Source organism: Poecile atricapillus, chromosome 20, assembly GCF_030490865.1.
Source record: "Poecile atricapillus isolate bPoeAtr1 chromosome 20, bPoeAtr1.hap1, whole genome shotgun sequence".
In the NCBI taxonomy this organism is placed as follows: domain Eukaryota; kingdom Metazoa; phylum Chordata; class Aves; order Passeriformes; family Paridae; genus Poecile; species Poecile atricapillus.
The window spans coordinates 9,192,319-9,204,728 of NC_081268.1; the positions used below are offsets into that span (position 1 = coordinate 9,192,319).

Sequence of the window (12,410 nt, forward strand, 5' to 3'; positions counted from 1 at the left end):
GATTTAGATGTGTCTAAACAAGGCCAGGCTGTCAGGGAAACTCTTGATTCCAGCAAAGGCCTTGCTCACAGAATGAAATGAAATCTTGCTCACAGAATGAATGAAATCTCTTAGGAGCAGCTGGGGAGGAAATAGGAGAGGAGAGCTGGGGTGCAGCTGTCCCAGATGCTGCAGGAGGCTGTGGTGAGACCCTGCATGCAGAGATCTGAGGTTTGGGGCTTCCACAGATGGTTCCTGGCCTCCCAGAGTGGGGATTGGGGCTGGAGGCTTTGATGTTCTTTGGGGTTGGTCTGGTTGATGGAGGAGCCTGGGCAGATGAGTCTGAGCTGGGATCCTGAGCAGGCTCCACAGCCTGGTCCTCCCTGGCTGCCAGAGTGAGGGATTGTCTCCATCCAACAGCGTTTTCCCTGCTCCCTCCCACTGCTGTGTCCCTCCCCCGGAGCTGGGTTAGACTGGGAAAGCGTTAATCCCAAGGGGAAAGCTCCAAGGACCCTCCTGATTCCACAGGTGGGAGACCAGATCCTGGAGGTGAACGGCCGGAGCTTCCTGAGCATCCCCCACGACGAGGCCGTCAAGCTGCTCAAGTCCTCGCGTCACCTCATCATGACGGTGAAGGACATCGGGCGCCTGCCCCACGCCCGCACCACCGTGGACGAGACCCGCTGGATCACCAGCTCCCAGCTCGGGGAGACGCTGCTCAGCTCGGCGGGGTGCGTGCCTGGGCGGCTTTTTGGGGGGCTCACAGCCCAGGGTGGGCACCCCCAGCCTGCCCATGGAGCTCCCCAATCCGGGCTCCTGTATCAGGGAAGCATCTCTGGCCCGTAGGGCGGAGGGGGTGTGGACAATGTCATGCTGTCCCTTCCCCTTGTCCCCTGCCTTTTTGGCTCTCCAGAGAGGAGAGGAGGTGACAAGTGACAGGTTCTCGGTGCTAACTGATCTTCTCCCTCCTCGCAGGGCAGTGGGTGACCATGCTATGGACGTGGCAGCCAGGGTAAGACATTCCCAATGCTTTGGGAAAACATCACTGCTCTTGGGGTTTATTTTCCATGGGAGGGAGGGACCTCTTGCTCCTGGTTATAGCAGGGATGCTGGTTTGGGATTTTAATGGGCCTTTCTCCTCCCCATGCCGTGTTGGCAGCTGCGTTCTACAGAGTGACACAGCAGTGTCCCCTCTCCTGTGCCACTTCCAGGCACCTCTGGTGCCCTCCAGCCTTAGTGGGCTAGGGGCAATGATCACCCATGGATAAGGAGTGTGGGGAATCCCTCAACCCTGCAGATGTGACCATAATTCCTTCCTCGTGGTGGCTGTCTGGGCCCTGAGAGCTGCAGCAGGCACAGGGACTCGCCCCGTGCTGTGCCTGCAGCTCTGTGCCAGCATCTTCTCCCCACACCTCCCTGCAAAGCTTTTAAATGGAAAATTTAAATGGAAATTAAGCAGGGAGGTTTCACACGTGGCTCTCACTGATAACAGCTTTGTAGTCTTTGCTGGCAAAACATGTTCCCCAGCCTCAACTCCTCTCTGTGTCTGGGATAGTCAGGGTCTTGTCTGGCTCCATTTCCCTGTGCCAACTCTGTCTGGGAGGAAACACCAAGGACCTCCCCTAAGAAATCCCTCTCCAAGGGAAAAAGCCTTTCATCTGCAGCCAGGCTTGTCTCTCCCTGGGGCTCCTTTGGTTGCCAGTGGCTCTTTCTTCACTAGGGTCTGCTTCAAGCTGGCAGCGGGGGAAAATGTGCATTTTCCACAGGATGGGGAGCTGGCCTGTCTCCTGTGGCACCAGTTCCCCCAGTTCTGCCAGGGAGGAGCACAGCCTGGGATTAAATCACTGCCTGGCTCGGGGACAGGCTCTCCACTTGCTGAAAAGGGATGGGAAACTTGACTGGTGCTGCATGAACTCAGAGAATCAGAGAATCACAGAATATCCTGAGCAGGAGGGACCCCCAGGATCACCCAGCCCTGCCCAGACCCCGCAACATCCCACCCTGGGCATCCCTGGAGCTCTGGCAGCCTCGGGGCCGTGCCCATTCCCTGGGGAGCCTGGGCAGTGCCAGCAGCCTCTGGGGGAAGAACCTTGCCCTGATCTGCAGCCTGAGCCTGGCCCGGCCCAGCTCCAGCCGTTCCCTGCCTGCTGTCCCTGTCCCAGAGAGCAAAGCTCAGCTCTTCTGATCACAGCTTTGGAGTTACCCAAAGCAGTGACACTGAAAGGCTGATGAATTCCTGGGGGCACCTTCCTCCTGCCATCCCCAAAATCCTCCTTCCAGTGTGATTGCCAGCTCCCCCCAGGCAGTGACACACAGGCAGAGAGGGCTGGTGGGCAGAGCCCGGAGCAGAGGCGCTCCTGGTGCAGCCCAGCTGTCTGAGCAGGGCACTGCCAGCCCCAGGGCTGTCACTGTCCTCTGCAGCCCTCTCTGCTCTCTCTGCAGCCCTCTCTGCTCTCTCTGCAGCCCTCTCTGCTCTCTCTGCAGCCCTCTCTGCTCTCTCTGCAGCCCGTGTTCTACCGGGGGCTGGCTGGCTCGCAGGTGACCCTGAGCACCATGGTGAACCAGACACGCGTCATGCTGGAGGAGCAGGCACGGCACCTGCTCAACGAGCAGGAACGAGCCACCATGGGCTACTACCTGGACGAGTACAAGGAGGGCAACATCTCCGTGGATGCTCTGGTCATGGCCCTCTTTGAGCTGCTCAACACACAGGCCAAGGTGAGGCTCTCACCGGGGCAGGGACAGCTTCTCGGGGCTGGTGGGGTGAGCAGAGTCAGTGTGGGCATTGTCACAGTGTTGATCACTCCAAGGTGATCTGCTCAGGGAAAGGGGCAGGGTGTGGGAGCCAAATCTGCATTATCCTGGAACCAGCACAGAACTCCACCCTGGTTTGGGTTGAAGGGACCTTAAAAATCATCTTGTTCTACCCCCTGCCATGGCAGGGACACCTTCCACTATCCCAGGTTGCTCTAAGACCCATCCAGCCTGTCCTTGGGCACTTCCAGGGATCCAGAGGTGGCCACAGCTTCCCTGGGCACCCTGTGCCAGGGCCATTCTGGGGGATGCAGGCTGGTTTTTGGTGGCAGATGAGCTTCTGGTAACATTTGGGACCAAACCTCCAGCACCTGCCAGTACATCCCCTTGCCAGTGCTGACCATGGTGGGAGGGAGGTCTCCATCTTGCCAGGAATGTGACTGTGCTCCAGCCTGTCTCTGCCTGTGTGTGCCTGGCCAGTTCTCGCTGCTCTCCGAGGTGAGGGGGGTGATCTCCCCACAAGACCTCGACCGCTTCGACAACCTGGTGCTGAAGAGGGAGATCGAGTCCATGAAGGCCCGGCAGCCCGCGGGGCCCAGCACCGACTCCTACTCCATGATGTCCTACAGCGACACTGTCTCGTCCTCCAGCAGCCACTTCACTGCCACCACCGTCAGCTCCGCCCGGGTACGTCCCTCCTGCCTGCTCCCGTTCCTCTCAGCACCCCCTCCTGCCATCCCTGCAGCAAACTGATTCCCTGCAGTGCTGTAAAGTCATTTCACCCCACAGGGAGCCCTGGCCAGCTTCCCCCATGGATGCCCCCAAAGCTTTTATTTGTCTGTGGTGATTTGTGAGCTTCCCCCATGGATTCCCCCAAAGCTTTTATTTGTCTGTGGTGATTTGTGAGCTGCTGGGTATCTCTGTGCCCCTGGCACTGAGGTGCTGCTGTTCCCTGTGTCCCTTCATCCCAGCGAGGGACTGAGCCTGCCCTGCTCCCAGAAATCCTCTGGAGCTGCAGAAATCCCAGCAATGTGCTGCTGTGCCTGCTGCTGTTCAGCAGCTCTGAAATCACCTCCCAAAGGGTGCTGGCTGCCTGCTCCCCGTCCCACTGGGAGCCACAGTGGCCAGGCAGCTGCATCCCATTCCCAGCCCAGTCTCCAGCACTCAGCAGCACTCCCACGTCTCTGCCAGGCCCCTGTCGCACGCACCGTCTAATTAAGTTACTGTAATCACCTCAGACTGTGCAGGCACACAGCCCCCAAATTAATTTCCTCACCATAAAATGCCTTTCATCATAAATGCATTAGTAACCTTGGAAATTAAACCCTTCATGGAAAGGAGGAGGAACAATGGGCTCTGTGCTGGCTCCTCTGCGAGGAAAGCAGCCCACGGGGGTGGGATGGGGCTGGGGAGGGGAGGGGGCTTTCCTGGGGCTCTGCCTGCCTGTGAGAGACCCCAGAGAGTGTCAGAGCATCAGAACTGTGCCTTTGTCCTGTTAAATCCACAAGTGCCTCAGGTCAGCAGGGATTTCAGTGAGACCCTTTCTGGATCCGCATAAACAAAGTGAGTTTTGCTCTGCTCTCCAAGGAGCTGCTGGGAAAATTTTTCTGAGGTCTGGCACGGGTCTGCCAGGATTGTGTGGCGAGCGTGGCACTCTGCTCTCATGCTGTGCCTGCCCTGGGGCTGTGCCACCTGCTCCAGGTGTGCCCCTGCTCCACAACACGTGCCAAACGTGGCTGCCTGGCCACGAGCGGTGGCCCAGCCCCACCTGGGACAGCAGCCCTGGGCTCAGCGAGGGACGCCAGGCACAGGGAAGGGAGTGGGCAGCTCTGCTTTAAAAGCTTCCTTCAAGAGCTCGTGTCCCTTGGTGCCACTGCAGGGCCTCCCTGGCTGTGGGGCACCTCTCCCATGGGTGGAAGAACCATGGAGAACCGTGTAAGAACCTGGAGCCCTGCTCCAAGCTCTGCCTGACAATGGGAATGCTGCCTCTGGAGATGGTTGTGCCCGCTCTCGCTGAAACAGCTGCCAAGCAAAGAGCACCAGCTCATGGTGGATGGGTGCTTGGATAGCAGGAGATGTGGGGAGGGCTCCCAAACTCTTCCCTCAGCCCCTGTGGCTGTTCCCTCCCCCAGTCCTGGATGCAGCTGGATGTGGATTCTGTGGGGTGGGGCTGGGGGGATGAGGGCAGCACCGAGCCAGGATTCTCTCTGCTCACCCATTTGTTCCACACCTTCCCTGATGTTACATTTTCATTTTTGTGCTTGTTTTCCTCTGCTCTCCCCCTGGCACATCCCAGGAGCGACTCCTGTGGCTCATAGACCTGATGGAGGTAGGGGCTGGGTCGGTGTGTGTGGGCAGGGGGAGGACAGGCTGGCCAGGGGGTGCCACAGCTCCTGCACCTTCTGTGATTCTCTTTAAAAAGCCATCTTCCCTTATGTTGGAATAATTGAGGATGAAACCACCCGTGCCAGAGGAAGGTTTCCCAAGTGAGGCCTTTACCTGTCACTCCCTGAACAAGCTGTTTCTTTGTGTTCTCATTCTCCAAGGCTCCTTCAGAAGCCACAGGGATAAAAGCACTTTGCATCAATGTTTTTGCTGCTCCTCTAATGGTCTTAATTGTCTCCCGTGTCTATTTTGGGACGAGAACATCTCACAGGCACGGCAGCAGCCTCCAGCAGCTGGGGGAGATGCAGATGCACCAGCGTTTCAGCTAATCAGCTGTTTACCCTGCAATAAATAACAGGCACTTAAACACAAACTGTGCCCTGCCCCATCCAAACAGCCCTGCCAGCGAGACAGGAGCTGAGCTCAGCCTCCCAGAGCAGCAGATACTGAGGGAGGGAGGCTGAGGCTGGGTTTGCTGTGAGGATGGGTTTGCTGGGGATGCTCCCCCCAAGCAGAGATGCTGCACCCCCAGCTCCACTCTGCCCCCCCTGACTCAGCCAGGCTTGCTCTGCTTGGCTGCATCCGTGGCCTCTCCCTGGGCCCATCCCTACTGACAGATTCCCACAGGAAATCCCTTCTGGCTTTCTGGAGCTGTGATGTCCTCAAAACTGTGGTGTGGCATTTCCTGGTGACATTTTTGGACTCACAAAGCAGTGGCAGCGGCTTCTCTTTGCATCTGAGACCCACTGCTCTGGGTGGGAGGGGAGGAGAGTTTTAAATTTCTGTTGCCCTTCCTTCTCTCTTCCTTCTCTGCCCTCTCAGAACACGTCAGAGCTGGAGGGAGCTGGGGACTGCCACCAGAGCAGCATCAACACCCTGCCAGATGTGTCCCTGGTAAGGAGCTGGGTGGGAGCAGGAGGCAAATTGGGGGTGCTGGGCTGTGCCTCAACTTCAGCAGCTCTGCCATAGCGACCCCCAAGGGGAGGCACTGAACGCAGTTGGTCTGATGGGGTCAGGAGAAGGGTTCTGGCTGGATAGGAGCAGCCTTGTGCAAACCAAAGCAAAGGTTGGGCGGGTTGTTGTGCAGCTGTGCTCATTTGGGAGTCCTATTCTCCTCGTCAGGAGGTCAGGAGGGTGTTTCTGTACCACTGTCTGGTCAGGAAGGTGTTTCTGTACCACTGTCTGGTCAGGAAGGTGTTTCTATAACACTGCCAGGTCAGGAGGGTGTTTCTGTACCACTGTCTGGTCAGGAAGGTGTTTCTATAACACTGCCAGGTCAGGAAGGTGTTTCTGTACCACTGTCTGGTCAGGAAGGTGTTTCTCTCCCAGCCAGCTCCTTCAGCCGTTGTCAGTGTGAGGAGATGAAGGTGCACTGACACTGAACCTGCGCACGGTGTCCTACAAACTCTGCTTGCTTTGGCAGGATGATGTCTCCTCCTTCCCAGAGGAACCACCCAACTTCAAGCCTCCTCCTCCTCCATCAGCCCCCCAGAGCGTGGACCCCTCCTCTTCCCAGCACCGGCTCCCGGGGAAGGACAAGCCCAAGCGCCCCTCCTCCGAGTCCTCCCAGTCTGGCCTTTTCTTCGTGGCCCCCCGAAACCCCTCTCCCCCTCCCAGCACCCCCGAGAAGGACACGGTCAGCGTGACCTCCACGGCCTCCACGTCCACCGAGGACTCTGCCCCCAGCGCCATCTACGCCACCATCTCCCCATCCCCGCACGGCTCCCGCAGGCCGGCGGACGCCCAGCTCTCCCTGCTCAGCCAGCACCCCATCGGGCCCTTCCCCAGGGTCCAGTCCCCAGCCAGGCTGAAGAGCCCATCCCCAGAGGGCATCCAGAGCCCCCCGTCCCCGTCCCCTCCTCCTCCGCCCCCGCACCCCGCGCCCCCTCCCCCGGACAAGGGCAGCCCCCAGGCCGTGGCCAACCAGCATTTCATCATGGTGGAGGTGCACCAGCCCAACAGCGAGCCCGACGTCAATGAAGTGAGGCCCCTGCCCCAGGCCAGAGGTGGGTGAACAAAGGATCCAGCAGAAAAAAACCCCATCCCTGGGGTGTTCAGAGAGAGAGCAGCAGACAGGACACAGATCTCAAGGTTTCAGGTCTCATGATGGATCTCATCTCATGATGGATCCAAAGGTTGAAGCCATCTCTCAACTGGGGGTGTTTACATGGAGGAGGCTCCAGGGAGAGCTCAGAGCTTCTTCCAGGGGTTCCAGGAGAGCTGGAGAGGGACTGGGGACAAGGGCTGGAGGGACAGGAGCCAGGGAATGGCTCCCAGTGCCAGAGGGCAGGGCTGGATGGGATCTTGGGCAGGAATTGTTCCCTGGCAGGGTGGGCAGTGCCTGGCACAGGGTGCCCAGAGCAGCTGGGGCTGCCCCTGGATCCCTGGCAGTGCCCAAGGCCAGGCTGGACAGGGTTTGGTGTAGTGAGAGGTGTCCCTGCCCATGGCAGGGGTGGGATGAGATGAGATTTAAGATCTCTTCCAACCCAGGCCATCTTTTGATCTCAAGGACCAGGAATAACTCCGGTCTCTTCCCATCAACTGTGTATTTTGGGGAGGAGGGGCAAAAAAATTCTAATTGTGCCCACACTCAGCTTGGGAATCACGTTTATCCCAGGAAGAAGAAGTGGAGGTGAGGGAGCAGTGTGCCCCATGGATCCCTCAGTTATGGAGGGGAAGGAGGGGTCCCAGGGGGTCCCGGGAGCTCTCGGAGGTGGAGAGGGAAGAGGAATCCTGGAGATGGAGAGGGGAAGAGGGATCCAGTCAATCCCAGAAGTCCAGGGCAATCCTGGGGATCAGGATTCCCTGGGATCAGGACATTCCCTGGGATCAGGACATTCCTGGGATCAGGACATTCCCTGGGATCCAGTCAATCTCTGGGATCAGGACAATCCCTGGGATCAGGACAATCCCTGGGATCGGGACATTCCCTGGGATCAGGACATTCCCGGTTGTCCCGGCAGGAGCGCCAATGTCGCCCCCGTGTGGCGCTGCGCCGCCGCTGCAGCGGGCCCGGCGCGTTCCCCTCTGCAGGGGGATGTTCCCCGATGCAGGGGGATGTTCCCTGATGCAGGGGGATGTTCCCCTCTGCAGGGGGATGTTCCCTGATGCAGCGGGATGTTCCCCGATGCAGGGGGATGTTCCCCGATGCAGGGGGATGTTCCCCTCTGCAGGGGGATGTTCCCCGATGCAGGGGGATGTTCCCCGATGCAGCGGGATGTTCCCCGATGCAGGGGGATGTTCCCCGATGCAGGGGGATGTTCCCCTCTGCAGGGGGATGTTCCCCGATGCAGGGGGATGTTCCCCGATGCAGCGGGATGTTCCCCGATGCAGGGGGATGTTCCCCGATGCAGCGGGATGTTCCCCGATGCAGGGGGATGTTCCCCGATGCAGCGGGATGTTCCCTGATGCAGGGGGAGGTTCCCCGATGCAGCGGGATGTTCCCCTCTGCAGGGGGATGTTCCCCGATGCAGGGGGAGGTTCCCTGATGCAGGGGGATGTTCCCCGATGCAGGGGGATGTTCCCCGATGCAGGGGGATGTTCCCTGATGCAGCGGGATGTTCCCCGATGCAGGGGGATGTTCCCCGATGCAGCGGGATGTTCCCCGATGCAGCGGGATGTTCCCCGATGCAGGGGGAGGTTCCCTGATGCAGGGGGATGTTCCCCGATGCAGCGGGATGTTCCCTGATGCAGGGGGATGTTCCCTGATGCAGGGGGATGTTCCCCAATGCAGGGGGATGTTCCCCGATGCAGCGGGATGTTCCCCTCTGCAGCGGGATGTTCCCCGATGCAGGGGGATGTTCCCCGATGCAGGGGGTTGTTCCCCCATGCGGGTGAGCTCCGGCCCTTCCCAGGGTCCGTCCGCACTTGCTCCTCATCCTCAGAGGGCAGAGAGCTCCTCCATGGCAGCGCCTCTTCGCTTGGCTTTGTCCCTGTCTCCTCCCTGACCCTGCTGTGGAGCATGGGCTGCATGAACTGACCTGCAGCAGGATCCCTGAATTCATCACTCTCTCCCTCCATCCCAGTTTGGGATCTGGGCTGGGTTCCAGAGCAGAGTCTGAGGCCACTTGATGCTCCTGTGCAGCTCTTGTGACAGGGGGTGCGGTGAGGCTGGGGTCAATCTCTCCTCCCAGGAAACAGGGACAGGACGAGAGGAAATGGCCTCGAGCTGTGTCCGGGAGCTCCGGGTTGGATATTGGTGAAATCTCCTCACTGAGAGAGAGTCAGGCATTGGGAGAGGCTGCCCAGAGCCGTGGTGGAGATCCTATCCCTGAAAGAATTTGTCAATGTGGCACTCGGGGACGTGGTTTAGAAGCGGCCTCAGCAGTGCCAGTCTTGTGGTTGGACTCGACGATCTTGGAGGGCTTTTCCCACCTGAGCAATTCCGTGGTTCTGAAGGGCCCTGCTTGTGATCCTTGCTCTGCAGCCCCGCTGTGAATCCCAGGGAAGCTGCCCAGCCCTGGGAGCGGGAGCTGCCCTCGCTCCTTGGCCCGTGGGCGCTCGGCCAGCCCGGGCCCGGCGCGGCCCGGCCGCTAACGCCGCGTCTCTCCCCAGCCTCCACGCTCTCCCAGCTGTCGGACAGCGGGCAGACCCTCAGCGAGGACAGCGGGGTGGACATCGGGGAGGTCGAGACGAGCGGCAAGGACAAGAGCCGGCAGCCGGGCCCCGGGAAAAGCCGGAGCCTCAAGGAGGCCACGAGGAGCGAGGGGGCGGCAGAAGGGGCCTCCAAGCCGGTGAGGGGGGCCTGGGGTGCTGCTCTGGGTGGGAGGGGGCTCCCGGGGCTGTGCCCCACTGCCTTGGCCAGCCCGTTCCTCTGCCCACCCATCTGTGCTTAGCTGGGGTGTTCATCCTCTCTGCTGAGGCACTCAGTTCTCTGGGGGGCTGAGCTGTGGGGAGAGGGCTCAGGAGTGCCTGAGACGGGCACTGATTTGCTCTGTCCTGGGTAAATCCCATCCCTCCCAGCTCCAGCAAGCAGCTCCTGGGACATGGGAGAATTCCTGGCTCTAAAGGGACATCCACGAGCCACATGAGTGAAGTCACCTGTCACCCAAAAGGGAAGGTGGCAGCAGGTATCAGACAATTTAGAGGGTTCCTGATGGTGGTGAGGCTGAGGAACACAGGCAGGCAGGTAGAGAGCTGCTCTGCTCCTTCCCAAACCCTTCCAGACCTGTCCAGAGCTGGGATTTTAAGTGTCAGGAGTCAGAAAGCAACTGCAGGCCATGTCTGTCCCTCTGTGGTGGCAGCCAGAGTGTCCCTGCCTGCTGTGGGGCCCTGGCCGAGGGAGCACGGCTGGCACACGGTGTCCAGGTCCCTTTGGCAGTGCTGCCATCTGTCCCCACAGCCAGGGCTCCTGGAGCCCACGTCGTGTCTGATCCGGGTGTCCAAGAGCGCTCCCACCTTGGGCATCGCCATCGAGGGCGGCGCGAACACGCGGCAGCCGCTGCCCCGCATCGTCACCATCCAGGTAGGGACAGCTCCGTGCACATCCCATCCCTCTCCCCCCTGGGCAGGCTGGGGAGAGCCTTGAGCTGTGGCCAGGGGGATTTTGGGGGTTTGTCCCCCCTTACACCTCCCCAGGCACTGTTCTGCTGAGGACGGTGTCCGTGTCCTGTGGATGATCCCATCCCTGAACACATCTCCTGGGAGCCAGCTGTTTGCTCCAGACATCTCCGAGGGGATCAGGGCAGCCCTGAATGCTTGGCTGCTGTCTCAGATGTCTGGAAACTGCCAGACAGAGGATTGAGGAGGGGGAATGGTGGATGGGAGCCAGGGAGCCGAGCCCTCTGGAGCTGTCTTCCTGTTTGCTGTTTACTTGGGGCAAAATTCAAGTTATTTACAGCAAAAAAAAGCAGAGCCGTCTCTGCTGTGGTTATTCTTGGCCATCCCAGCTGGCATCACGCTCCAGGAGCAAGCAGGGGGGAAGCCAAATTCATCCCCTCTCTCCAAAAAGTGAAATATTTCACATCCATCATGTCAGATATGAAATATCTCCCAGGTTTTTTTGATGCAGGGAGCGGTGGGAGCATGAGCTGACCCCTCTCTCTCCTGCAGCGGGGGGGCTCGGCACACAACTGCGGGAAGCTGAAGGTGGGACACGTCATTTTGGAGGTGAATGGCACAGGACTCCGAGGAAAAGAGCACCGGGAAGCCGCCCGGATCATTGCCGAGGCCTTTAAGCTGAAGGAAAAGGACTACATCGATTTCTTGGTCACAGAATTCAACGTCGCCCTTTAGGAGCGGGGTCTGGGCGGGTGGGGAGCCCTGGGATGGGGATGAAGGACGAGGTGTGACAGCAGCGTCCCGCAGTCCGCACGCGCAGACACCCCCAGCTTGTCCCCAGCTGTCCCCGCGCCCGCTGCAGGCTCGCTGCCCGGGTAGGGCAGGCTGAGAACGGGCACATCCCTTGGAGCCTCCATCCCTGTCCTCTCCGGGGTAGGGAACGTCCTGTCCCCCTCAGCAGGGCAGGACGGCACAGTCTGGGTGTCCCCGCTGTCATTTGAGTGCCACACACGGAGCAAGGTGGGCCCGTGGCTCGGGCTGGAGGGAGGTTCGGGGGGTTGCCACTCCCTTGGGTGGTCCCCAAGGTGCCCGGGTGGGTGGCACCGGCCACGGGTGGGGATGCAGAGAGAGCAACCGGAGGCCTTGTAAATCGCTGGCAATGTTGTCGTATTTATATATACAGAGCTTGTGCTTTTAATTTTTCAATAAATCTATCAGGGTAGAAAAAAGGCTGCGCTCGGGGGGTGCTTTGGGGCTGGCATGAAGGGGTAGGAAGGGACAGGGGTGCCAGGATACTTTCCCTAATATCCTGGGAGCTTCCCAGGGTGGGTGGGAGTGGCGGGCTGAGAGGGGATGCTCTGTGTCAGCCCCGTCCCATCCTTGGTCCATCCAGTCCTTATTCCCATCCTATCCCATGCCCAGTCCTATCCCCATTTCATTCCATCCCACCTCATTCTTTCCCATTGCAATGGCTCCTCATTCCGACCCCATTCCCTTCCCCATCTTCATCCCATCCCATGCCATGGATCCCATGCCATGGATCCCATCCCATCCCATCCCATCCCATCCCATCCCATCCCATCCCATCCCATCCCATCCCATGGATCCCATCCCATCCCATGGATCCCATCCCATGGATCCCATCCCATGGATCCCATCCCATGGATCCCATCCCATCCCATCCCATCCCATCCCATCCCATCCCATGGATCCCATCCCATCCCATCCCATCCCATCCCATGGATCCCATCCCATGGATCCCATCCCATCCCATCCCATGGATCCCATCCCAT

The 12,410-nt window shown here is 59.6% G+C and overlaps 1 protein-coding gene across 3 annotated transcripts in view; it reads left to right on the forward strand.

The window, feature by feature from the left end:
• WHRN (whirlin) overlaps window positions 1-11,834 on the forward strand; it is a 39,601-nt gene extending 27,767 nt beyond the window's left edge. Inside the window, exons 4-13 of one of the 3 annotated variants that reach the window (XM_058853991.1) lie at window positions 508-710; window positions 955-991; window positions 2,485-2,697; window positions 3,214-3,420; window positions 5,030-5,062; window positions 5,941-6,012; window positions 6,542-7,124; window positions 9,673-9,851; window positions 10,460-10,582; window positions 11,170-11,834. In XM_058853991.1, the coding sequence (XP_058709974.1) occupies window positions 508-710; window positions 955-991; window positions 2,485-2,697; window positions 3,214-3,420; window positions 5,030-5,062; window positions 5,941-6,012; window positions 6,542-7,124; window positions 9,673-9,851; window positions 10,460-10,582; window positions 11,170-11,352 (1,833 nt within the window). In that variant the 3' untranslated portion in view covers window positions 11,353-11,834. The remainder of the gene's footprint in view (window positions 1-507; window positions 711-954; window positions 992-2,484; window positions 2,698-3,213; window positions 3,421-5,029; window positions 5,063-5,940; window positions 6,013-6,541; window positions 7,125-9,672; window positions 9,852-10,459; window positions 10,583-11,169) is intronic. The other 2 variants (XM_058853993.1, XM_058853992.1) reach the window with 2 other exon arrangements.
• The last annotated feature ends 576 nt before the right edge of the window (window positions 11,835-12,410 follow it).